The sequence below is a fragment of the Strongylocentrotus purpuratus genome, unplaced genomic scaffold, assembly GCF_000002235.5.
Source record: "Strongylocentrotus purpuratus isolate Spur 01 unplaced genomic scaffold, Spur_5.0 spur5_scaffold_4, whole genome shotgun sequence".
NCBI classification, from domain to species: domain Eukaryota; kingdom Metazoa; phylum Echinodermata; class Echinoidea; order Camarodonta; family Strongylocentrotidae; genus Strongylocentrotus; species Strongylocentrotus purpuratus.
The window spans coordinates 67,501-95,108 of NW_022145610.1; the positions used below are offsets into that span (position 1 = coordinate 67,501).

The 27,608-nt window shown below is 37.7% G+C and overlaps 1 protein-coding gene and 1 long non-coding RNA gene across 4 annotated transcripts in view; both read right to left on the bottom strand.

Moving 5' to 3' along the window:
- The window catches only part of LOC105444266, a 1,714-nt gene extending 389 nt beyond the window's left edge, over positions 1–1,325 (bottom strand). The window contains exon 1 of the long non-coding RNA XR_004066392.1: positions 1,084–1,325. This is a non-coding gene — a long non-coding RNA (uncharacterized LOC105444266). The remainder of the gene's footprint in view (positions 1–1,083) is intronic.
- A 1,257-nt stretch (positions 1,326–2,582) lies between these two features.
- LOC100892542 lies at positions 2,583–27,185 on the bottom strand. Of its 3 annotated transcripts, none has more exons than XM_003726061.3 (10): positions 26,935–27,185; positions 11,450–11,699; positions 10,114–10,191; positions 9,063–9,328; positions 8,072–8,345; positions 7,542–7,619; positions 6,731–7,011; positions 5,517–5,775; positions 4,513–4,590; positions 2,583–3,966 (listed from the first exon to the last, which is right to left on the bottom strand). In XM_003726061.3, exons 2-10 carry the CDS (start codon positions 11,679–11,681, stop codon positions 3,812–3,814), a joined length of 1,701 nt encoding a protein of 566 aa, XP_003726109.2. In that variant the 5' UTR covers positions 11,682–11,699; positions 26,935–27,185; the 3' UTR covers positions 2,583–3,811. The 3 variants fall into 3 exon arrangements, with proteins under 3 accessions (XP_003726109.2, XP_011676575.2, XP_003726111.2); XM_011678273.2 differs by lacking the exon at positions 26,935–27,185 and adding an exon at positions 14,060–14,132; XM_003726063.3 differs by lacking the exon at positions 26,935–27,185 and adding an exon at positions 12,603–12,899.
- Between the last annotated feature and the right edge of the window lie 423 nt (positions 27,186–27,608).

Consider the following 27,608-nt stretch of genomic DNA (forward strand, 5'->3'; position numbering starts at 1 on the left):
TTCAAACCTTAAACCAATAAAATGGAACTAATTAGATGGCGCTTTCTCTCCCATCTCTATGAGTATTACCGATACAAACAACAGAGCTCGCAGTGCAGCTGTAGTGCGGCCGTCAGCAGTGGCTATACTGCGCCGGTAGTACCGGTGTGCACGCTGCTGACGCCCAATATCTGCTGGAGCTGGAGACGATCGCGCAAGGACTGAAACATGGAGAAGTTTTTCGTTGTGAAAAGTGTGAATCCTCTGAAATCTGGTTATTCTAAAAGATTAGCAAATAATGTAACTCGACCAGTAAATCAATATTGAGAAGAAGATCACCAAAGATGTTGCAGGGGCGGATCTAGGCGGTTTAGGGGGTTTATATAACCACCCCCCCCCCCTCCCCCCGTGGGCTGCCAAGTGAAAATGTGATGTGCATAGAAAAATGCTATCATGTGTCATTGTGTCCAGACCTACACAGTATTAGTAGATGTCAGTAGATGCCAGGAAAATATCACTAATTAACGGGGGTTCAAAATAGCGCCAAAAAATCACCTCGCCGCTTCGCGGCTCCTCGACGATGCTCCGCATGTTTGTAGATGCCAGGAAAACGGGGGTTCAAAATAGCAACAACAAAAATCGCCTCGCCGCTACGCGGCTCGTGGACGATGCTCCACATCGTATTTGGGTTACCCCCCCCCCCCCCCCCCCACCCTTAGCAAAAAGCTAGATCCGCCGCTGTGTTTTGGAAGGATATGGTAAAAACTAAAAGTAAAGAAAGAATGTAAATAAGGTTGCTCCGAATAATGAGGAGGACATTGTGTGCAGAGCGGGAAGAAATGGAGAGAATGTCATCACGGAGATAAAAGTCAATAACACGTATGTAACAAGTAAATTTCTAAGAGGGAAAATGCCGACTTAAATAAATGATAATGATAAAATACCAAGGAATTTAGGAGTTTCATGGGTACCAATTCAATGAAAATTTGTATTAAAAAAGAGCCCCCGTCGGTACTAAAAGAGCCCCCGTGAGAGGGCTCACGGGGGCTCTTTTTTTTTTGGAAGAGCCCCCGTGGACAAAAAATTAATTTGAGACTTGCTCACCTCCCTGCTTTAACCAGGGAGTTGGAACTCCCTGCTTTAACTAAAATCCCTGAACTACGTACCTCCAGAAGGAAGTCAAATTTTCCAACACACAAGATCTTTGAACATGTATCTGTAACCTTTTTAGCATGTAAAGTAAGCATGGCATTTATGACAAGGCTGGAAACGAGAAGTTGAATACTCGCTAAATGTCGCTAAATAGATCGGTTTACTAACGAATTCAATGATGGACGTTTATTTCCTTGGGAATAACCTGATATTCGTGAATGAACGTCAATACTTGGAATCCAGTCTGCATATATTATTTGTTGCTATGTCGGGCAACCTCGGGCAAGCTTTCAGGATGTCAAGAACAACATTTCTTTAAACAGTATACATAAAATTTGAATATGTTAGTATTATAATTATACCTCTTTATTTAAAATTTCGATTGATAGGCCATTTTCGTAATGTAACTAAATCTGTGCATTTGCCTTTGTGATTCTCCTCGATACGAATTGTTTCATTCACCTGTTACAAATATAATTATATGTATCTCTATAGTCAGAATTCAAATTGCATACGTTAGTTGTTGCTAGGTAGGACGAACATTATGGCTTGCCCTTCCTAACAACACGTTATATATACATGTGATTTGAATTCCGAACATTGAAATACAATAATAATTATTCGTTACAGGTGAATGAAATAGATTTTTAGAGGGAAAATTTGAAATTTATATTATCAATATAATGAAAACAATTAGTGAATAGTGAGGCAATGACGTCACAGACTTATGAGTGAGTTGCCAATTTGTCTTGTGATTTTCAAACTTTTCCTGTCATTAAAAATTCATAACTTTCTTATTGGTTTTCCGATTTTGCTCAAACTTTTGTTGATAGGCTTGTCTGATATTTTGCTTCTATTGAAAGAAAGTCATTTTTGGAGTGGACTTGCCCTACTTACTGCTGCTGAAAGATGAATATTACATAAAATACGTATTTGGCCACAGTTAATGTGGAGTTTCATTTCATTCAAGAATAGTTAATGTGGAGTTTCATTTCATTCAAGAATAAATATTTCAAAAAGCACCTGAACCTGTGAACGTATGACAGTCATTCAAGAAATATTGCAAACTGTATTTAAACATGGTTTTAATAGAATGTAGAATTTAGTACTGGTTACATTGAAATGATGATGCTGAGCAGTTACTACATATATCAGGCGCGGATCCAGGATTTCTTAGGGGAGGGGGCCCAACTTTTTTTTTAAATTTTTGCTCCCGAAAATGTGAAAATCGCGCCGGCCGAAAAGTCGATCAGTGGGGGGGGGGGGGGGTAGTGAGCACATTTTTTTTTTTGGGGGGGGGGTCCTCGAAAATTTAAAAATTTGCACCCCCCCCCCCCCCCCCCTTGAGCGCCAGGGGGGGCCAACCCCCCAAAATGGTAAAAACTACGTGTTTTTACATGATTTTTTTCTCAAGGGGGGCGGGCCCCCGGGCCCCCCGGGTCCCCCCCCCCCCCCCTGGATCCGCCACTGACATATATCGTAGTCATATCGTGATAAACCTGGAATGAATTTAGGTAGGCAACTTTACTGTTAATTCAGTGATGCTCAGCAATAAAAAAAAATGCTTTTATAAATGGATTAGTTGTATGCTAGGTGTTACAAAATGATCAAATTTAAAATTAGATTTTCGAATCGTCGACAAACAGCATTCACTCAGCAAAACGGTATAGTAGGCTGAATGCAAAAAAAAATCTCTTTTCTAGGATTTTGCCTGCATCGCAACACATTTTGGTGAGGGGAGTAGGAAGTACAGCAAAATTGGTTCTTCTTACATTTTTGTGAGGGATAAAAACCAGTTTCTGACCATTTTCTCGACGCTTTTAACTTTAACTTGGATATCAGTAGTGTGCTATCGATTTTTACACAATTCACAAATTTTACAATTTATAACTCTATACGCTAATTGAGCTAATCTCTCATTCTAACTTATATTTATTTACGTTCTTAATAGTCACTCGTGAATATTGTCCTATATATTCTATATTACAGAACTACGCATCATCAGCAATAGACAAGTACATTGAACATTATTTCCTTACTGACCCCACATAATACTTATGTACAAATTTTGTTCTCGGTGTGCTACAATAGCTACAGTTATAAAATAGAAGTGAAAGACTAAATTTCAAGAAGAAAACATCAGGAACAGATATCAGATTAATAACAATTGCACATGATTATTGAAAAGACACAAAGTTCTTGGCATAGTAGAATGCCTCACTCGGGAATTAATGAAGATAATTATACTGAAGTAATAAACATGTATAATAATGTAAAACCACTCTTCCGTATACAGTTACAATATGCACATAACGATAATTTCATATCCATTCTAGAATTCAATCAAAGGTGATGACAGGGATACTAATAACAATGATGATGATATTGATGGTAATAATGATAATAATAATGTTAAAATGTGTCATGTTCCGAACAACTTGATCCGAACATAATAATCTTCAGACTTTTTGCCTCAATATAATGGAATAACAATAAACTCGATACCATGACTGATCATTTTGATTGAAATAATATTATTTTCTCTCGTTAATAGAATCATGAGAATATCATGTTTGAACCTTAACCATTTTGAAAACTCTGATTGGTTTAAAGAGTTGTTACATATGATACAAAATAAATTTCTAAATGAGATTATGATAAACATCAATCATCAAGTTGTTCATTTCTTAGCAGTGAGTACGTTGTCTTCAAACTGTTTCATCACGTTTCCTGGAGGTCGAAAGAAAGCCACAGTGAGGACCTTGCCTTCCTTGGTGATCGATTTACCAATGCCAAACTCCTGACTGCCCTTCCATACCATTTGAGTAAAGTGTCCTGAGAAACAAAAGCAAAATTGATTTTCAGGCTGGCCTATATTAGTAGCATATTTAGTATTTGTAGTAGTATTGGTAGTAGTAGTAGCATCAGAAGTATTAGTAGTATTAGTAGTAGTAGTAGTAGTAGTAGTAGTAGTAGTAGTGGTGGCAGTATTACCAGTATTAGTAGTAGCATCAGAAGTAGAAGTAGAAGTATAGTAGTAGTAGTAGTAGTGGTGGTGGTGGTGGTAACGTAGTAGTAGTAGTAGTAGTAGTAGTAGTAGTAGTAGTAATACTACTAGCATCATATACAACCGTTTTTAAAGGCTCATTTCTTTTTCATTTTAGATTCACATTGTTTTGTAAGTTCTCGATGCGAACAAGCGAGAGAGATTCTGAGTCTTCATCCATAATTCATAAGGGTATGGGATCAATTTTCTTTGAATAATTTTTCAATAGTAATTTTAAAAATCAGGAACATTTTCATGGTTACAAATTAGTAAAGGGGGGAGGGGTTCTGAATGATTCTATATGATGTATGGCATGTCTCTTTATTGTCACTTACCTGCACCTGAAGTGAATCCAGGTTTCTTGAAGTCATATTTATCAATTTGTTTGTACCACATGTCCACAACTTCTTGACCTGTACAAGAAACACAAAGAAATAAAAAATCTAGGTATAAAACATCATAATGACAAGATATTCTTTCAAATGTTAAAGGTATTATGTCCCATTTGCAGGCCAAAAAAATGAAAAGATTAAATTCCAATGGCATTTGAAAGATAATACTAATTTATAACTTCCCTAAAAAAAAGGGGTGGGGCTGGAAAATGTCTTTAAGTGGGAAAATAACGACTATTAGTTGTCGGATCGACTTAAGAGCTATAGAGCCAGTAAGTAATAGTCTGATTTTCAGACCATTGTACCGAATGGTCATACGTTTTATGCAGCGCACAGATTCAATCAGTTTAATTTTGGCCATTACAAGAAGTGGGTTATTGATGTAGACAAAATGCTCATGTACACTTTACAGCTCATTTTATGTATGTTATTACCAAAAAAGAAAAATAGCCAGTCAGTCACTCAATAGTGTCTGACAGTGCAGTCTAGCAAACAAACGGGTTTCCTTGCATAATTTGAATACTAGGACACTGCTAACGTTTAAATTTCACAGATAGGACAAACATGACATATTCATAATTCCTGCAAAGTTCTACAGAATTTGATGTTGGCTACAAAAGAGACATGGTATCTTTAAGTAGTGGGAATGCATATGGATATAGTTTACGTTAAAAGTACAGTTTTCGCTTTGAGCTGGTAAGTAAATACATATATATATATGTGGGATGTAAGATTAATGAGGTAAAGTCCTAGCATTTCTTCTTCCAAATCCGGCATTACAATTATTTTAAAAACCAAGTAAAACTCCTGTAACACCATGTATCTGTTAGAGTCTAGGCAGCCTTTCAATTTGGTCTCTGCATGTTTTCTTTAATCTCGTACAAGTCTTGTTATTTTCTCCCTATGCTAGTCTGCTAATATTGAATGCATATAATTAATATTTTTACCTGAAAACTCTGTACTAGCGCTGTTGTAGTGCATCGCAATATTCTCGCCTACATCTTTCTCACTGCTGTTTTTAAACTCATCTTTCTTAGCTAGTTGGGCAGCGAAATCCTGAGCTCGTTTCTCAAGTTCATCTGCTTGCTTGAGTTTAGAAACGGAATGTTTTTGTCGGATCTTATTAAGAGCAGCCAATGTATCTTTCTGGAATGTCTTCAGATCAGCTGGTGATACGTCTGCTTCTTTCAACTTCATTCCACCCATCTAAACACAGAATAAAAAACATGTTGTATACAATTCTCATAAACAGTGTTGTTCATGCCATTGATTTGATTAAAGTTGTCTGCATTCTGCTTAAACCCGAAAGAAATTAAATATATGAACATCTTACTTTGGTTAAGTATAGGTATTCATTATAAGTATCGCTGCCGGATTGGAGGAAAAAAAGGTTTTCCGTCGGAAAGGAAAACCCACTTTGAAATCCAAGTTAATTTGAATAAAACTAAAGAAGAAAATGAGAGGCGTCAAGTACATGTAGATGAAAGTTAAAATTGAATTGAATAAAAATAAAGCTGTAAATTTCCAATCGGGAAACATAACTAAACACATTGGTAATTGTATGACTTTTCGTATGACCATATTTCCGTATGACAATATCACTGTAGTATTCTAGATGTGGCGGGGGGGGGGGCAATAACAAAAGAATATAGAAGAAATAGCATTACTGTTTTCACATAGCTGGTTATCCATGTTAGGCCCTATAGAAAACAATTATTTTTCTAATTGTTTTAAAGGATGTCCCATTTTGCCTTAAACACTAATTCACGCTGCAAGTATAAAATAATACGCTGCAGTATGATTAATATGCAATTATATAAGAGCAAGATTGTATGCTTGTTAATAATCAAATCCTGGGAGATAGCATGACTCATCCTTTACTTCAGGTTTAAAGATACCATAGCATTGTCCTATTCAAAGAGAAATTGAATTTGAATTGGTTGAATAGGGTCTCATATCGTTACATTTGCATAAAAATGTTATGTGCTAAGTAGATATTTTTACATTCCGTCCATGATTTCTGTTGACTTTGAATGTAACTGAGAAATCTTGATTTCTATTTACGATGAATATTCGTATATAGGGATTTACTTCACACCAGCCAACCTGACGAACATTTTGTAACAATGTCATGAAAAATGGTAAAGGAAGCCTTGTATACCTTTTTGATAGTGTCATTGACTTCAGCGGCTTTGACCTCTCGACTTGGTCCAGACTCATATTCAGTAGATCGTACAACACGAGTAACTTGGCTTGATTCCTTCTCAGGTGGTGGTGGAGGCATGTATCCGTCGTCTCGTTTGGAAACATTTCCTTCAAAGTGGTCGATGATGTTACCAGGAGGTCGATACTGACCCACGATGATAACCTTACCATCACGGGTGATTGCCTTCCCAATACCAAACTCACGAGAACCTTTCCATACCATCTGAGTGAAGTGCCCTAAAAAGAATATTGCCATGGAGACCTCATCAGGTTAAGTTCCCCAGTGAATTCTTACTTCACTAATTGAGAATAATGCTCAATGAATGCTTCAAAGAGAATCATAATGTTGGATAGCGCAAGGGCATCAATATTACTAATATTTAAATTAGCATTAAAAGTCAGCTAAGTTCATTTGACCATTAAGGAACCTCTTTTGTTTTGCGGGAAAGTTCTGAAAGCTAACACTATAGCTTAACACTACGTGATCCTAAATCTCTAATTGGTTAGTAAACCAGAAATCTGAATATTTTAAGTAAAAGTACTGCCCAATCAGAGTTAGATTGAATTTGTTAAATGATGACAACAGGACGTAATAACGGATTGATATAATGCTTTGCTGTCCATACGGTCTGGAACGTCCGATGTTTTGTATGGCATGCAGCATGTGACCATCTATCGTATTGTCAGCAGATTTTTAATATGAGTCATTACAATAAAATTACACTGTACAGAATCTCTTCAAGACCAACGTTAAATGTATTACTTACCAGCTCCCTTAGTGAATCCCGGCTTCTTAAAATCATAGTTATGAATCTCACTGTACCAGTGGGCTGCAGCTTCCTTCCCTGTAAAAACAACAAGACGAATTGAGATGGTCTATTAAAACAACAAGAAAAGCTGATATTGCACAAAGGTTGGACAAAATTAATCATATCATAATAAAATCACTAAAATACAAAGAGTACATGACAAATATTATTATCATTGACTACTACTACTACTACTACTAATAATAATAGTAGTAGTAATAGTAGTAATGAGCCGTAATTTTCATTCAGAAATTTGGCGGGTCCAGACCTAGATTTTGGGACCGCATGTTTCCCGAGCTCCTATTATCCTAGATTTTCATACATCAAAAATTGTGACAGGAGTTATCAAAAGTTGACAGCTCTGACAATAGTCTGAATAAAAATAAAATGAGATGAAAAAATCGCAATTGTTATGTTTTTTAATCCTACTTTTTTGGGGCAAAATAAAAATCGATTTCCTGGGCAAGAAGTAATGTATCTATATATACCTGAATATTCAGTAGAAAGACTGGAATAATGCATGGCCACATTCTCCCCGATGTCGTTCGCTTTGCTATGCTCAAAGAGGTCGTGCTTTGCTAAATGTTTAGCCCATTTTCGCGCCCTCTTTTGTAGATCACGTGATTGTTCCAATGGTGGTGCTCCATGGTGACGTCTATATTCATTGTGTGATGTCATAGCTTGTTTGCTGAAATCTTTATGCTCTGATCTAGACACTTTAGGAAGGCCGCTTGACTTCTTGGATTTCTTCCTCAAAACACCCTAAGTACAAAAAAAAATTGCGACAAAATGGAAAGAAAATAGGGAGTTATTTTTATTTCTTTTACATTCAATTTTTGTTAAACAAAAAGAAGAAATTGGAATAAGGCCGGCACTGATATTTAAGGGGATATGTGCATGATTTTGGGGGAACAAGGGTGCTAGTTCTCATCGTGGCATACAAAACATACAATTCTCAACAACTCTTGGTAAATGTGCACAACAACCTTGGGTAAACTTTTTTCTTCTCTCTTTGTTAGATAATTTGTAGTGGGAAGGCATCAACAATGTGCTATCCCCTTTTTCACTGTTTTGGGGGTCAGAAAATCTTCTGCATTAATTGCCCCCACCATTACAAATCCTGACCCCACACTCAGCCACAGTACGCTATAAAGAACAGCAAGGCGGGCTTATTATACCACATGTCCCATTTCATTATATAAAGATAAAATGTTTCTCTTTAAAAATAGGGCTTTTTCTTATTACTGAAAGATGACATTTTAAAATAACCGAAGATGTCTAATTTTACTGTTCGATTTGAATATTCAGACAACTGAGAAGTAGGACCCTTTGAGCCTATCACGGGGAATGTTTCTAAACGTCTAGAAATCAACCAAACTATACTTTCGCAGTGCCCCCTTCAAATAAATACAACCGTTTGAAGCTTCTACAGTGCACTAGTTTTTTAAACAACAAAAAACTACTCTTGATTGTCAATACCTTAGTCTTTGTATCATCATCACTGCTGCTACTGCTACTACTGCTGGATGAACTGATAGACCCTCTTCGACCTTTCTTCTTTTCTTCCTTCTTCTTCTTCTTTTCTATCTTCTCAGCGAGTGGCGGGAACACATTCTCAGGAAAGTTGCCGCTCATGTTTCCGGGTGGTTTATAGTTCCCGACTATGATCACTTTCCCGTCCTTTGTGACAGCTTTGCCGATCCCAAATTCTTTACTCGATTTCCAGACGATTTGAGAAAAATGACCTGCATGTTTGGTGAAGGAATATTCAGTAGGGAATAAGTAACATATTAGAACGTGCAGATTATGTATCGAATTTGCAAATGGAAAGAAAACAAGCCGATATGTGCAATCCAATCCAATAATATCCAACTAGTAAAAATCCCCTTCATGCCCTTTGTAACTGTTCCTGATTTTTTTTATAATTTCGATTGTATGATGGTGTCCTTTATTTACTAGCCTTGTGTTTTCTAAATGTATTCTCCAATCTAATGTTTTACCGAATTTGGAAATACAGTTTTTAATTATGTCTTATTACTTGTGGACAATTAACAAAGAGAAAATATTTAAATGAATATAATATCAACGAGTCTCCATGTATAGAAAACTGAAACGTTAGCCATACACTTTTCATTTCATTGCATCTTTGTAACTCAAGTGTTTATTATTCAATTCATTTGTCAGCCCCTGTGTTTTTAGAGGTTTCTAGTCATGCTACTTCCTATTGACAAAGTGTGGTGTATGAGCTAGATAGGGTGATATCGACCCAACCTTGAAATATGTTTGGAAGGGGCGCTCTGGGGGCTGGACCCGACGGCTACGGTCAGGCTGGCATACATTTTGTCAATGAATTTGGTCTAAGATTTTTTATTTTTTATTTACGTGATCTAGACGGAGTTGTCGAGTCATCCTGCATTGTAGCCCTATGCATATTATACCCTAATATAATTTTATTCTCAATATTTAGCATAACTTACAAGTCCATCGTTCTTTTTCCAATGATATATGATATATAGTTGATGATACATACCAGTGCCTTGTCGGAAACCGGGTGAACTAAAGTCATACTTGCTGGACTCCTGGTACCACAGATCAGTCGCATCCTGGCCTATAATACAGGTAATCAATGAAAGGAAGATTATTGAATTACAACTAAACAAAAGACTTACTCTGTCTTCATGAGAAACAGGCCTACAGTGATTAGGAGCGGTGATACTGAAGGGAGAGGAATGTGAGTTTACAGAGCACAATACAGAGTTATGTATCATTTGAATCAGTATATAATAGAAGAAGTGTGGTGGATCAGTGGTAGAGCAATGGTTTCGTAACGTCTCATATCTTCCTTAATGTTAGCGACCCTCGAATAGGAATTAAAGCTGTAGGTACCCTTGGTTGCTTACTGGCTACATGCATGACTTGCTACTTATGTAAAGTAAAATATGATCCCGTCATTCACATTAAGGAAGATCATGGATCATAGAAGAAAAAAGGCCAATCATAAATAAGCGCACGAATGAACAGGAAGATTTGTGAACTTAGATTTCTGGATAAAAATTCAGTGTGATACACTTGAAGACCTTAACATATATCAGGGCATAAAGTCTCACCTCCCTGCATATATATACTGTCTTCTGATACTTGCATGTTTGATCAAATGAATTCAGTTTTGATTTAGATGGAGGTTCGAATATGATATATTAATTAATTACAGCAGATGAAGTAAAGGAAAACGTTCTGAGCGTTTACGGAAAGGTGTAATGTGGCAGTCAGTGGTCATGTTGCATTGACTTTCAATCGAAAGATTAAGAGTTCGAATCCTTTCTGACTTTAAGCTGAATATTATGGTAAATGGTATGGATATATTCACCACCATGCACTGTCTCCTTGATAATGGGGGGGGGGCTATACACATATGAACTTATTTACAAAGCCCATTGGACTTGATACATAATTATGATAAAATACGTAATGAAAATATTACTTCTATCACGATTTAGATGGAGGTTCGAATATGATATATTAATTGATTACAGCAGATGAAGTAAAGGAAACGTTCTGAGCGTTTACGCCTGGAAGGTCAACTAGTAAGGAAATGGAAAATATTTTAAGGTTTGGGAATTTACAAAACAGCACCGTCCTAAAAACAAGAAAGCCTGTCCTTTTAGAAGAGTTAACGCATTTCATCGTAATAGCGGAAATTTGTTGATGTGGAAAGATTCCAGGATCTCGTATTGGGGGGGGGGGGGGTTGGAGAAGACATCCATTTCAATATTTTCAGAGTTTTATACCCCATTCACACCAAGGAGATTGAAGCTGACAAAATATATTGGTCACAGAGGATAAGGAGTGATAATTTAAATACATACCAGAAAATTCAGTGGATGCTGAGGAATAGTGCATGCCAATGTTCTCTCCCAGCTCTCTGTTATTGCTGTGGCTGAACTTTCCGCTTTGACTCAGATGTTCTGCCCATCGTTGAGCATGGTCATTGAGATCATCGGATAGCTTCAAGCTGGATACACCATGAACATCCCGATATTTGTTATGTGAACTCAGTGCCTCTTTACGGAAAGATTTCAAGTCAGATTTCTTCGACATGATGTTAAATCACTGGATCTTATACAAAGAAAGACACAAAAAGGACTAATCAAAATATTAGCTCTACTTGAACTATCCGATAATTTGCTCTGTAGAGTAGAATCAACACAGCTACACTAAATTTTGCTCAATGTATGTTTTTTTTTTTTTTTTGAAATTGATGTTTACATGTTAACAATAGGAGACAGTATTATCCTGAAAGAGATAATTAATGTTAAATGCTTTTGTAAGTTAATATTATCAATCATTCTGGGGCTTTACAGTACAAAAACGATAGATGATTCGAGGACATTCATCTTTACCACACTTTTGCAACCGATGCTATATATTACGTTGGTGACGAAAACGGATGAGACAAATATAATTCAGTGTTATAACATGTGAAGTTTTAGAAGACATACATGTATTAAGAGAAAGGTGAGCTCAATTGGCATATGATGCAATTTATGCTCAATTACGTGATGATGATGATGATGATTATGATGATGGTATATAGCAACTACTATATTACTACAACAAAAACTACTACTACTACTACTACTACTACTACTACTACTACTACTACTACGAACAGTAGTACATGTACTACTAATATTGATAATAAAACTACTTTTACTTCTTCTACTACTACTACTACTACTACTACTACTACTACTACTATTACTACAACAACAACAATCTCAACTACTTCTACAACTATACTACTACGAATATTAATACTATTACTACTACTTCTGATACTACTTGTTCTACTACTACTTCTTATAGTTTCGATTTCCCAAAACGTAATGATCAGTTTCAATGACAATGGAAGATTCAACGCTTGTTATTTTGTTCACATTCATACCATATTTTGATTACTAACAATGCTAGTTGAAAATGTGTATTGATATTCAATGAGATGTCGTTATAGCTGCTTACCCCAATACATGAGAAGAAAACAAATATTCTGTTTCGAAGCTATGCTCATAATCCGCCATGTACGTGTACACTATAAAATGTATGGTGATATACTGCTCATCATCAAATGATGTGAAAAATATCGATTGTTGATTGTCAATGGAAGAATCTATAACACCTGATCGAGTCCAGTGATGTCTGAATGGCAGATGACTTCAACTATTGATTAGTAGTAGGCCTTGAACAGTGAATAGGATCACACGTCAAGTATACCCGTTCAATTCACCCGTAAAGCGTGTGTTTTTGGACAGATTCAATTCTGTTTTAATGGTTTACATGTTTACCTTGGCGTACATGTATCGGTTTGTTAAGGGCAAAGTCTACCATGTGATAAATTCCAGGCTCAGGCTAGCTAGACTCATACATTGCTTATTCAAAGAAAACTTAATGTTAACAATCATGATGAATGATAATGATGATGATGATAACAACAACAACAACAACAACATTTAGATTAATAATAATCATTATAAAAATTAAAAACAATAACAAATAGCTTCAACAACAACATTAACAAGAACCACAAAAAATGATACTTATAAAACAATGCGGGTAAGGAAAATAGATACTATTCATAAGTAATTGATTTAAAAGCCCCTTCCTCATAATAAGAAGCGCAAATACATGTATAAATCTATGTCCGAAATTGTCAACTTTTCAGTTTCTACATTGTGCAAGCATCCGCAACGGGCGAGAACAAGAACACAGGAAAATCGAAGTAAAGAAGAAACTTTAAATTGTTATCGCATTCTACTCATGTGATGGACGAGCACTTTCTCTAAATTTTAGAATAATTGCTTTGGAAACTGAGCCAACTATTCTCCTTTATTAAAAAAAAAAAACCCTATCGCCTCTACTCTTGCAAAATCAATAGCCTTTTGCGCTATATATACCTGACATGACTAAAAGGAATCACGCAATCCGAACTTGATTTCTATGAGACATACCTATTGAAATTGCCCCTGTCTGACTTGATTTTTCGAAAATAGTTGCGATTGTGTTAAACTTAATTTGGATTAGATTTGGAAGATTTTGAGACACTCTTTAAAGGCGACTTTAAAAATATATAAACATGATGAAGGACCTACATCCAAACAAAATCATTGATTCATCGTAATCACTTTCTAGAAAAGGAATCTTCTTTAGCGGAAATCAAATCAGAAATCTTGAACGAGACGTGTCGTACTATGCAAAGATTTCTTATGGCCTATTAATAGAAATATATAATCACGACCCTAAAGAATCTCACGTGACAAGGTCTTAAAATAAAGAATGGTGATAACAGAACGAAACACATTATGAACATAGACGAGAGATTAATACTGTGTGGAAAATCCATATAAATAACCCTTGAAATATCCACTAACGCTTCAAAATAAAGATAATAGTATTACTGTGGTAATCCAAGAGAATGTTACCTGAACGTTGTCTTCCTCCTGGTATTTGAGTGAGTTGTGAAGAGACCTACCCTTCTTTTATTTCCACTCTAACCCACACCCATCCTACACCAATCACTAAGCAAGTTTACTTAGTGTCAATAAATTCTACATCTCTTGTGATAATAAAAGACCAAACAAGTAATCACTCTGCTATGCAAATAAGTGATAAATATCAGACAGACATGTTCGTTTTGATCTGATAACAACATAATGGCTAGATGGGAGAGAAACATAAAAATATTTGGAATATTTGACACAAATTCTGTTTATGATTTGGGCACTAAATTCTTGTTCGTTGGACTTTCATAAAAAATAATCACATTGTATACAGGTACATGTCACCCCTTTATGATGATTTCCGGTTATGCCACTTTATAACCTCATAATAATAAGTTTGATTATCATCTGGCTATATCAGTGAAAAATTGTTAAATCTCTATTTGGCGAATAATATTGAGGAGTAACTGCTTTAATTATTACCAAAATCAGAATGAAGCAGACTGCATGCCTTTTAATGCACATTTATAGAGACAGTGGTGTTCAGTGATATATTTTCATAGAAACACTACCAACGTTGTATGGACATTATGTTTCAATTTCTTTTGAAACACTGTGTATAAGTCCAGAAAGTTTGAATGGCCAGAATCACTCAAGCCAACTGTTAATAATTAACTTCATTTTCGTAGGCCTTCTCAATGTGGGGGAAGGTATTTTTAAGGGATGGGCAGAGTTTTGGTGATATAGATCTCTTTAACCTCCTGACGCGTTGACAAATATTTGAATTATACCAATGTCAAGTAGGTACTTCGATGATGCTAGGACCTTAATCAAATGCTAACTAAAATTAATATTGAATTTATAAGGTCAGCTACCAGCACTTACACTAAATGAAAAAGTTGGGAATAGCGGCCTTTCTCCCAAAGTTTTAGATTTAAGAGCATGAGAAACTTCTCACTCAGAGAAAGAATTCTAACTAAAAATGAGGTACATTTATTTGAAGGACAGAGAATCAAGAAAAAATTTAAAGTTTCATGAGGACACCAATAAAGAATGGAATGAAAGAAAGTTGAAATCATAGATGAATATGATTTCCATTCATTTGGCGAACTGGCAATATTATCGGACTATATACTGGTCTAAGTGAAAAAATAATTTGTTGAATCGATGTATATTAAAACAAAAATCGAAGAAAAACATTTTATAGGCGCATTGAAAGAAAATGTTCACATTCCATTTTGTTAAGGAAAATTTAATTCAATATCTGATTTAATTGGTTATCGTGATTTCTATGCCACATAAAACTCAAAATGTCACTATATTTCTTCATACAAATTCTAGTAAGCCTACATTTTATATTTATCCCTCTATCTTACCCCCCCCCCCCCCCCTTCCCCCTCCGCCAAAACAGCCAACACCATCCCCTGCTGCAGACACAAACTTAACACTCAAACACAGTTTCATAGCACCTTTATTATACTCCGGCGCGCCGGTGACTGGTTAAACATATTCAGGTTGTTTAACTCACATCGGTGTAGGTCTGTCATTGAGTTCTAAGCAATTCAAACCCCCGGAAGCTCAGGGTTTTTAGGCATTAAATAACGGTCAGATAAGCGTATTTAGATAACTTATTTGTGACACTGACATGTCACTCATTGGCAGGGAGTCCAGGGGGCAGAGCCCCCGGAAGCTCAGGGGCTTTAGGTATTTAATTATGGTTAGATGAGCATCCAGTGGCCCTCGCCATTGATGTGGTCCAGGAGGCAGAGCCCCTGAAGCTCAGAGGTTTTAGATATTTAACTACGGTCAGATGAGCATCCAGGGGCCTTCCTTAGGGCCGTTGGTGGGGTCCAGGGGGAGCCCCCGGAAGCTCAGGGGTTTTAGGTATTTAATTACGGTAAAGATGAGCATACAGTGGCCCCTCTTTAAGGCCATTGATGTGGTCCAGGGGGCAGAGCCCCCTAAAGCTCAGAGGTTTTAGATATTTAACTACGGTCAGATGAGCATCCAGGGGCCTGCCTTAGTGCCTGCCCTTGCTGGGGTCAAGGGGGCAGAGCCTACGGAAGCTCGGGGGGGTTTAGGTATTTAATTACGGTCAGATGAGCATCCAGGGAAGCGCCATAGGGCCCTTGGTGGGGTCCGGGGGCGGAGCCTCCTGAAGCTCGGGGGGGGTTAGGTATTTAATTACGGTCAGATGAGCATCCAACGTAGCGCCCTAGGGCCCTTGGTGGGCTCCGGAGGGCGGAGCCTCCTTAAGCCATGGGGTTTTAGGCATTTAATTACGGTCAGATGAGCATATTTTTATACCTCATTTGTGACATTGACAAGTCACTTATTTTTTTCTCTCTCTTTCTTTCTTTTTCTCTGTAACATACTTTTTCAAAAAGTGAGGGGGGCTCGAGCACCCGAGCCCTGCCGTTCGGCAGGCCCTGACATGAAGGCTTCTAAATAAGCTTATTTTTCGCCCGACTGTAAATTTGGGAATTTCAAATTTTCAAACAAAAATCATGTCATTTCAGCAACATTTGTAAATCACTGGTATCGAATAAGAAATAACCCCACCCCCCCCCCCCCCCGATTAGTATGCCAGCGTTCAGGTGCTCACCTCAGTCCTCACCCCTATAACAAAAAAAACACACACGCTTTCCCATCCTCTCACAAATATTTCCATGATATGCGCGTATCGCTATTTTAAAAACCTCCATTGATAAATATAGGTGGCATGCGGAGTGTTTAGGAAATTTAATTGCTGTTAACTTTCCTGTTCTTTGAATGGAATTTTATATGTGATTTGATTGGGTTAAAAATACAAACCATCTTTACTCCTTTACCACTTCCGGCGCCTATGTCAGTCACCATAGTGTATGACCCTATATGGTTTCTACTTTGTATGGCTCGACTGTAAACACACCTACTCAAGTAATATAACCTTTATTATAGGCAAGAAGAACCGTTGAATTACCAGCTTTGAATTGATAGCTTCACCATCTGTTCATATTCATTATGATGGAAATATTCCCCAGGTCTATTGATCATTGCACTATCTTACATGGAAAGGTACCTACCCGTGTCTTCATACATGTATGAATGAGAAAGGCATCCATGATTAACAGATAGATACTCTGGTTTTTATATACTGTGTGTGCCCTTGGCAAAACTGCACTCATCTAGGAGTTCATTTGACGAAAGTAAAGGATTATTTTATTTAAGATCTCAGAACGTTTAAAAAAAATATATATATATATATATTAGGAATATTCTAGTTCTATACAAAGCTCAAAAAATTGAAAATAATTAAGTAACCGAACCACAATCTGGAAAGTTATCTGCTTCTCGATATCAAAAACACGCTTACAAAAAACACACAATTACTTTAACATGACTGAGGAAAGTTAGTAGAAGAAAAACACATCAATATGATATCTCCACTCTCACGAGAATGCCTAATGGCTGGAAATACACTTCACGAAGCAATATATAAAATTCATCATTTGATGAGCAGTATATCACCATAGATTTAATAGTGTACACGTACATGGTGGATTATGAGCATAGCTTCGAAACAGAATACTTGTTTTTTCTCATGTATTGGGGTAAGCAGCTCTATTTGTTATAACATAATAATAAGTATTATAATGACATCTCATTGAATATCAATAAACATTTTCAACTAGCAACTATAATCAATATATTTCATGACTCAAACGAAAAGTAAAACTTAGAATTTATATAATGTAAAAAAATAAAACGAAGCAGACCATTTCAGGAATCAGTAAAATAATATCACAAAATATTTATAAATAGCTACAACTCTTGACAACAAAAAGCAAATAACACCAATCCATATAACGAAAAAGCGCATCACCACTCACACCCCCTTAAAAAACGCGAAATATGACACACGTTCTAACATTTTTATTTTAATTACTGTAGCCACAGTGATGTATAATTCAATCTTAATACTAGTATTTATCTCATTGTTTAATTGATGATTGGATTACATAGGTTATTTTGATGGATTTTGTTATCTTTTAGTCTGCATGTTTCATTAGAAAAGGAAGTACGCGTGTATCAGCATTATCATCTTATCAGACACGAAACTCTCATTTGCTTAACCCAAAAAAATTGCATAAATCTAACCTACAACATGGCCCTGACCATTGGAACCATAGGCGCCGGAAGTGGGGGGGCAGGGGGGCAGTTGCCCCCCCAGTCAAAAAAGTGGGGGGGCAAAACGCATTTTTGCCCCCCCAAAACGCCCCCCCCCCTCCAAAAAAAAAAAAAAAAAGCAGTAAAGGAATAAACATGGTTTGTATTTTTAACCCAAAAGAACATAACAATAATAAAAACCTGAATTAAAGCACATATACCATTCCATTCAAAGAAAAGGAAAGTTCACAGGAATTAAATTTTTATAAACATTGCGCATGCTACCTATACGGTTTATAATAGCGATACGCGCATATCGTGGACATATTGTGCGAGAATGGGAAAACGTGCCTGTTTTTTTGGTTTTGTTATAGGGGTGAGAAGACATGAGCCCCTGAACGCTGGCGTACTGATGGGGGGGGGGGTATATCTATACGATACCAGTGATTTACACATGTTGCTGTTATGACATGATTTTCCGGTATTTTTTCTCCATTTTTGTTTAAGTCATACCTTTTTATGCGTTTGTTGGAAAATAAGAAATTCCCAAATTACAGTCGGGCGAAAAATACGCTTATTTAGAAGCCTTTATGACATGGTCTGCAAAGTGGCTGGGCTCGAGCCCCTCCCCCCTCACTTTTTGAAAAAGTATGTTAAAGAGAAAAAGAAAGAAAGACGGAGAGAAAAAATTAGTGACCTGCCAATGTCACAAATAAGGCATAAAAAATGCTCATCTGACCGTAATTAAATGCCTAAAACCCCAGAGCTTACGGGTGCTCCGCCCCCGGACCCCACCAAGGGCCCTAAGGCGGGCCCCTGGATGCTCATCTGACCGTAATTAAATACCTAAAACCCCTGAGCTTCCGGGGGCTCTGCCCCCTGGACCCCACCAAGGGCTCTAAGGCGGGCCCCTGGATGCTCATCTGACCGTAATTAAATACCTAAAACCCCTGAGCTTCCGGGGGCTCTGCCCCCTGGACCCCACCAAGGGCCCTATAAGGCGGGCCCCTGGATGCTCATCTGACCATTATTAAATACCTAAAACCCCTGAGCTTCCGGGGGCTCTGCCCCCTGGACCTCACCAAGGGCCCTATAAGGCGGGCCCCTGGATGCTCATCTGACCATTATTCAATACCTAAAACCCCTGAGCTTCCGGGGCCCTGCCCCCTGGACCCCACCAAGTGCCCTAGGGCGGCCCCTGGTTGCTCATCTGACCGTAGTTAAATACCTAAAACCCCTGAGCTTCCGGGGCTCTGCCCCCTGGACCCCACCAAGGGCCCTATAAGGCGGGCCCCTGGATGCTCATCTGACCATTATTAAATACCTAAAACCCCTGAGCTTCCGGGGGCTCTGCCCCCTGGACCCCACCAAGGGCCCTATAAGGCGGGCCCCTGGATGCTCATCTGACCATTATTCAATACCTAAAACCCCTGAGCTTCCGGGGGCCCTGCCCCCTGGACCCCACCAAGTGCCCTAGGGCGGCCCCCGGTTGCTCATCTGACCGTAGTTAAATATTAAAACCTCTGAGCTTCTGGGGCTCCCCCCCCCCTCTGGAACACGTCAATGGCCTTAAAGAGGCCCCTGGATGCTCATCTAACCGTAATTAAATACCTAAAATCCCTGAGCTTCCGGGGGCTCAGCCCCTTGACACCCTGCCGAGGCTGGACCCCACGCCAATTTACGCTCTACCTGATCGTTAATACTTCACTTTGAAAAACGTTCCGCGGGACCTGCATGTAACGTGTAAGACTGGTGGTGATGCAGATTTTTCGTCTGCCCCCCCCCCCCCTTCCGAACGTTTTTTTCTCATTACGTCACTGCCCTCGGAAGGTGAGCCCCCTGGAATGTTTGCCCCCCCAATCCCAAACTGCTTCCGGCGCGCCTGATTGGAACTGTTAATGTACTACGATACATTATTTCAAGGCTACCATAGCATGAAGCGTCTATGCAAGGCTTACTGCACTACAATTCATGCTACTACCAAAAAGCTTTTCATTATCTTTTTGATTATTACCCAACGAACCCTTCCGCATAATATAACGAAGCTCAAATCATATAGTCCACCACTAATACAATTCATGATAACATCACGTGAATTCCTCATTACCTACCAGACCATCTTCTCATCATTGCTTCCATTCGATGCAATACAACACATGCTATGAAAGCCAGGACTCGGCTTACCGAGCTCTCAATTTTCCAGTCATTGTCGAAAAATACTATTAAAGCTTATCAACACTAGTGTGGCTAGGAAGGATTAGACCACACAGCGAGGTCACTGACAGGTGGCTATCTCATCAACTCAGCTCTTAAATAACAAATAAGAAATAGAGGATCATGGGGGACCAACAGGCACCGATTAGGGAAGTTTTCTATATAGAGGGAGCAAGTAGCTACAAGTAAGACAGTGGGGCTTTAATATGAAACACGCTCAAAACAGAAATTACGCAATTACGAATGCTGCTATAAATCCGGATAAGGCGAGGCAGGCCCGTATGCAGGATTATGGGATATAGTTTGTTAAAACAGATCAAATCTGTAATCTTTCTTTTGAATTTTATTTTGTAATATACCACTAGTAAATTAGCAGATTTTATATTGAAATGTGATTGCCCGGAGGAAATAAAGCAAAAGCATTTTTCGTAAAGCAAGTTTTAAAATTTGATGAAGTTTGAACATATAAAATGTTGTCCCATTCTGCCCCAGATTTATCGTCAAACACGTTACAGGCCAGGAGCCAATCCGAAATACTCACTCCATTTCACTATCATGTTTAGGGGACGTCAATCGCAGTTAATCTCCTATATCCTATCTCCTATTTCTTAAGTAGAGAGTTGCGATTGAAAATAGTCTCAAGTTAAGGTACGATCAATGCAAATCAATCACAAATTCATAAAGTCCTATCTCGAGGTACGTTGATTTTAATTTCTAATTAAAGATATGACCAGTTCTGATCAATCGCGGCTCTTAATCTCTTTACTAAACAAGGCCCTGATATATAACCGCGTCCAAGGGAACAATGACTTACATGTACGTATGGCAGTCGTAAATTTGGGCATTTATGAGAAATTGAATCAATGTGAAGTTAATGTTACATTTATAATTCTGTAATATAACTTTTGTCATAGGAGAACTGAATTATCTGAAGAAAATGTTTGGAATACAACGATATGCCCCCATTAACTGATAATGTGCCTATAATACTAGGCGTATGCGTATCATATCTTTAACAGTATTCAGACCTATACAATTCATGTATAACAGTCGCAAACAGAAATACATGTATAATAGATAATTCTGTTAAACAGATTCTGGTTGATTCTGACATTATTTCACTATGATTCCCGACATTTATTCAGTTTAATTTACACAATACCTGCCAAGCTACTACATGGGTTCCTGACATGAATACGTAACAAAGGTCACTTGTCGATTATCTTTCAATTAGTTTTGTCATTAGATAAAACTTAATAGCCTAATCTCGAACAAAGTCTGCCACAGAAGTGCCGTTTCTAAGTTACATTAAAGCGGGACTGCACTACTTGTAGCTACTTGCGCCCTCTATATAACAAACAATGCCTTAGCGGCACCCGTTGCCGTTGTCCCCCCCCCCCCCCCCATGACCCCCCTTTTCTTATGCTTTGATGAGATAACCACATGGCAGTGATCACGCAGGGAGGTCTAATACCTCCTGGCCAAACTAGTGCAGATAATATTTAATTGATTTCAGCTGAGCACGAGAATTAATTGAAAATCAAATCAATGCCATCCAATCCAAAATATAATAACGGAGGAAATGTTGAAACCTAGTCCCCCACCACTCAACGGCCTCACCACCACTTCCAATGATTAGAGTGTATACATATACCTTGAATATTTAAGCCTTCAATGTTAGCAAGGTAACTCACTCAAAATCGAAAATGATAATTGAAGGACACATACGTTTACACTTCTCGTCACGCACGCTCACATTTCAAAATAACTTGATTATTAGAATGAAAAATCAGGCTAGAAACCTTAGAAAAAGAAGCATTTCTTAAAAGGAATGTCCAGCCCATGTACAAATTTGAATGGAATAAACTGAGAAAATCAAACGAACAAAACAGTGAAGTTTCATCAAAATCGGATGAAAAATAAAGAACTTAACCCTAATAAGGCCGGGGGGCCATTATGGCCCCCCCACCCCTTCCACGATTTTTCCGATTGCTCGGGAACGCATACGGATGGCGCCCCGCCGCTCGCTGACTTTTTTCTTTCGAGTCTTGCGCAACTTTTAAAAGAATTTTTTTGAAAATCGGACCTGCGGTTACAAGGTCACTTGACCTTTTGTCTTTGCATGTCAGCCCGAAAATCGCTCATTTTCGTGATTTGTGTACAAAACATATGGAAAAGTCATTTTTCCTAAAAACAGATCAAACATGGGTTATTGGGTCTTGTTTAAAGTTTAGGTGTTGTTTTTGGAATCAAAATAGTTGAATTGTAGTAAGAAATGAAATAAAACAACAAAAACATTGAAATACATAAGTTAAAAAAACAGTGAAATACATAAGAAATTACAAAAACAAGGGATAACATAAGGAATAAGCTGGCTCTTCCAAATTTTGTTGTCGTATTATTATTCAGAATGGTCTAATGAATATAAGTAGTGAAAAAGAATGCTTATATATGAATAATATATGATTTATGGGTAAAAATGTGATTTTTATGACTTTATTTGCATAAATTACCATAAATATGCAAATGAGTAAATTTTTCAAAAAATTGAAATTATCATATTATTCTATACACTTCACTTGACATGCGTGCAAATTTTCGCGGCGATCGGCCGCTTCGCGGCCGAGATCTTAAGGGGGGGGGGGCCATAATGGCCCCCCCCGGCCATACTAAGACCTCAAATAGCCCGGCCTTTTTAGGGTTAAGGAATAAAGAACTTTCGCATAATTTCATGAAACAATGAAAAGTATCCCATAGACTGTCTGCAAATTAGAGAGTTGATGATGTCATCCCCTCACTAGTTTATATCCGTTTTGTACTTAAATTTAACAAACATATCACGTTTCTGTCCTGGAAGTATTAAACGTGGTTGAATCCTCATGATGTATGTGGGAAATCAGCATTGCTGTAACTTATTGTAATACATGTATAAAGGAAAATATTATTGTATACAGGTTTGTCCAAAAACGGGAAAACTTAAACTTTCATCAGCAGAATATGCCTATGGGGAATAGTGAGGGGGAGACACCATCAGCTCAGTTATTTGCATTGCAGCCTAAGTTTAAGTTGTCGAGAAAAAAAATTGCCGATAAGTCTAACAAGCAATATGCATTTCCAGCAAATCATCACCTCCAAATAATAATAATAAAGTCATTTTTATACAGCGCATAATAATAAGTTCTCTATGCGCTTTACAACAATAAATTATACAATAAATTACATGATTAATCTAAAGATTTAATTATGCATGAATTAACAGAAATACATATCGTATACAATGATGACAAAATCAGATATAATATAAATGAGTTAAACTTATGAACACAATAATAATAGTTTAGTGATTACGATCTTTTATTGTAGTAAGGAAATAACATTATTTGACATAAACTAGCACAGGCGCGTACACAGGGGGGGGGGGGTTTGGGGGTTGAACCCCCCCCCCCCCCCCCCCCCCCTTTGGTAATTTTTTTTTTGTGTAAACCCCCCTTAATTTCTCTAAAACCCCCCCTTTTGGATTTTTTTTTTTTTTTTTTTTTTTTTTTTTTACCATACCCATGGTTGACCTAAAAAAGCTGACCTTACTCCCCCCCCAACGGAGCAAAATGTCAAATTTTCAAATTTCGAGACCCCCCCCCCCCAAAAAAAAAAAAAACTCTTACCCCCCCCCCCCCCCCCCCCCCCCCCCCCCCCCCCCCCCCCGCTTATTCAGCGGCTGGCTGAGTCGTTGCGAAATTTTCGGCCCTATTTATAAATGTTAAAACCCCCCCTTGAAAAAATCCTGCGTACGCGCCTGAACTAGCATATATATAATTACCAAAACAAATGCCCTTAAGTTTGACAGCCTATCGACAAGAGTATGTGATATCAAAATAGAAACAAAAACAAGCCTGCAAATATTTATTAAATTGCCATTTGATATTAGAGTATCCACTCCATCCCACAACCATGGCGACGCCTCGAGAATATATAATAGAAGAATTTTAATTGAATATTTCTGGGCGAAGGTAATATGCGGGCAATAAGTTATTGTTCGCCACGGACGAAATTCTACATTATACAGATGGATGCTCCTAAGTGCATATACACACAATTTAGTATTCAATACTTCATCTTATTACCAAAGAAACAGATATTTAATGCTCATAATGGAACGGTACAGCTGCCGAGGAGAAAGAAAGTGCAATATACTCACTAAAACAGGAACGTAAGCGTGCAGTTTTGCTTCTCGTAAAAGAATAGTCGACTAATATTTTAATTTCATCTTTGTGTGCAAGTGAGTTGATGAATAATACAGTGTATATTATACTCTCCATCAGTAACGTACGCAGGATTTTTCAAGGGGGGGGGGGGGGTTGCACATAAACAAATTGAGGGGGGTTAGTCGACTAATATTTTAATTTCATCTTTGTCTGCGAGTGAGTTGATGAATAATACAGTATATAATATACTCTCCATCAGTAGCGTACGCAGGATTTTTTCAAGGGGGGGGGGGGGTGTTTACACATTAACAAATTTGAGGGGGGTTAATTCCCACCTCCCCCACCCCCTCCCCTAAGCCCAAGCCCCCTCCCCCCTCCCCCTCTGCGTACGCGCCTGCTCTCCATGCAATTTAATTTACCCTTCCTGTACAGGAGGAAATAAATATTGATTACATTTCCGCTTGTATTGAGAGGCTGAAACTGAAAGTGGGGGTTGTAGAGTTATAGCCAAACAACCTTCAATAGGAACTGCGCATCGTAACCATTCGAGAACTCGAATCACTAGGTATACGGGCAAGCGTGCTCGGGATTTTAACATTGGTTTTAACAAGATATTGCTTCCCTTCGAATTATTTTGAATCTATTTTATTAGCTTTTTATGCTGAAATGTCGCATTTACATTGTGTTCCATTGTTAATCGCATTTTTTTAAAGATAAAGACCAGTTATGGCCATTGCATTGTGAAAGAAACGTTGTGGAATTGATCAGAAAAGGTTGATCATCTAGCTAGCATATAAGTATTGGTGTGTACTGCAGGGTTCTGGAGTCATCAAAATGATAAGAAAGTTGGCCCAGTCTTGGTAAAGTAACAAGCACTGTAAACAGAAAGATGTATATGGGACTACGTGACACGTGTGCGATATTCATCAGGTCCAAATAGATATAATAATTTACCAAATATATCAATTAGTCGGCGGTTTCTCCGCAAAATTTGTATCATCACGTATTAGTCAAAACATATTATTTCACATGATCGGTAATAAGAGCTTCCATTTCATTTTTTGAGAGGGGGGCATTTCCAAAACTGGTCTATACCTTGAATGTCACATTCACATTGTGATCTGTTTTTATTAGCGTGCTGCTGCAGTAAATACTGGAGACAAACCACTATTTAATCAACGCAGCTGTCGACCATCGGGCCAATATGTGATTAGTGAATTGAAACCTTGATGGAAAGTACAAAGAACTCGTCAATATTGCACTATAGTTGTTAGCTTTATTTTCCGGCAGGCAATTAATATGAATGTCATTGTTCTGCAACTAAACTAAATTTTTAGCGTATTTTACTGAGGGTTTGGTGATTCAATCCGTGTTCTTTCATGTCTATAATGAGAGGCTATCATGCACATTTGTAAAATAGTTTCTCTTTATATTCATGCCCACGTTCTAATAGTGAAATTGACATTATTTTATAGGCGTTTATTCATTTCAATTATTGTATTAAGCCATGCATATCTTCCATATAAAACAATGGTTTGAAATACCCATTCCTCCAGTCCCAACTTTAAAAAAAGCTTTACAAAATAAAATAAGAATATACAAACAAACAAGCAATGAAGCAAGCAAACAAGGAAATGATGCATTGATAAACTCATTCGTAAGGATCTTTCTTGCAGTTGCTGATTAATACAATATAATATCGTTTATACAAGGAGTGGCTTTCTTCACGCATGCAATAGAGAGCGTGTATAAAGCGAGCTCAAACGAAATATATGAAAGGAGCTACAGCAATGCCATAGAAACTAACAACACAAACCAAAACAGAAGAGAAATCCTAAAAAAGAACAACAAACCAAAAAGTAATTTCATGAACAAAGTTTCATCCCTGTTTGATTTGATATTTTTTTGCAGCCGTATTTAAACCACTTTTATTTAGCACGTTTTCCTTAAAAATAAAATGCGCTTTAATTTTGTTAAACATCAGCGTACAACTGCACATTGTCTTTAATTTATGTATAATAAAATGTGTAATATAGACATCGCTCCAAATAATAATACATTCATGTATACAAACAGTAAAGGAACTTTGAAAATAAAAAGATCTTTAATTTCGTTACACATCACCATACACCTGCACATTGTCTTTAATTCATGTATTATCACATATGCATATAGACATCGCTCCGAATAATAATATATTCATGTATCCAAACGGTAAGGAACATCTAATATCAATGTCTATCATAACACTAAAAATCTGATGAGGTAAAAAGAGAGACTAAAATGACATACATCACCGTGTTTCACAAATTTCTCTATACTCCCTCTGAAAACGGAGAATGTGTACCATCAAGCGACCAGCGTATGACTAGTATACTACCATACGAGCCGTACGAGTTGTACTGAATACGACTATCGCTGTGCAGTAATGATACGACTTCCACATCCACTGACGATAGCAGCGTGGTAACAACCTGTTATGGCGTGTCCACACCCAGCGCACCCACACACAGCGCACACACGCACACGCCACTCAGAACGTACACACACACACCCACACATAAGTGCGGGCGCTTGATGAGATAGATTTTGGGTATGGTGCGAGTGTGAACAGGTCGTTGAATCATTCGCATTTTTTCTCATTCGGACCAATTGAAATGCAGATATGGGCATTATGTCATCTCGTGCTGATATATCTGAAGATTCTATCAGCTCGTTTGATATTCAGAGCTAGCTCAGCTAGTTGTGGGTAAACTTCTCCCTCCCCCAACCACTTAAAGATAAACTTTAGTACTGGTAATGCGATTGCATTGTGAAAGAAAAGGTGTGGAAAGGATCAGAAACAGTTGATCATGTAGCATGTAAGTATTGGTGTGCACTGCAAGGTTCTGGAGTCATCAAAATCATAATAAATTTGACCGAGTCTTGGTAAAGTAACAAGCACATACACAGAAAGCTATGTATGG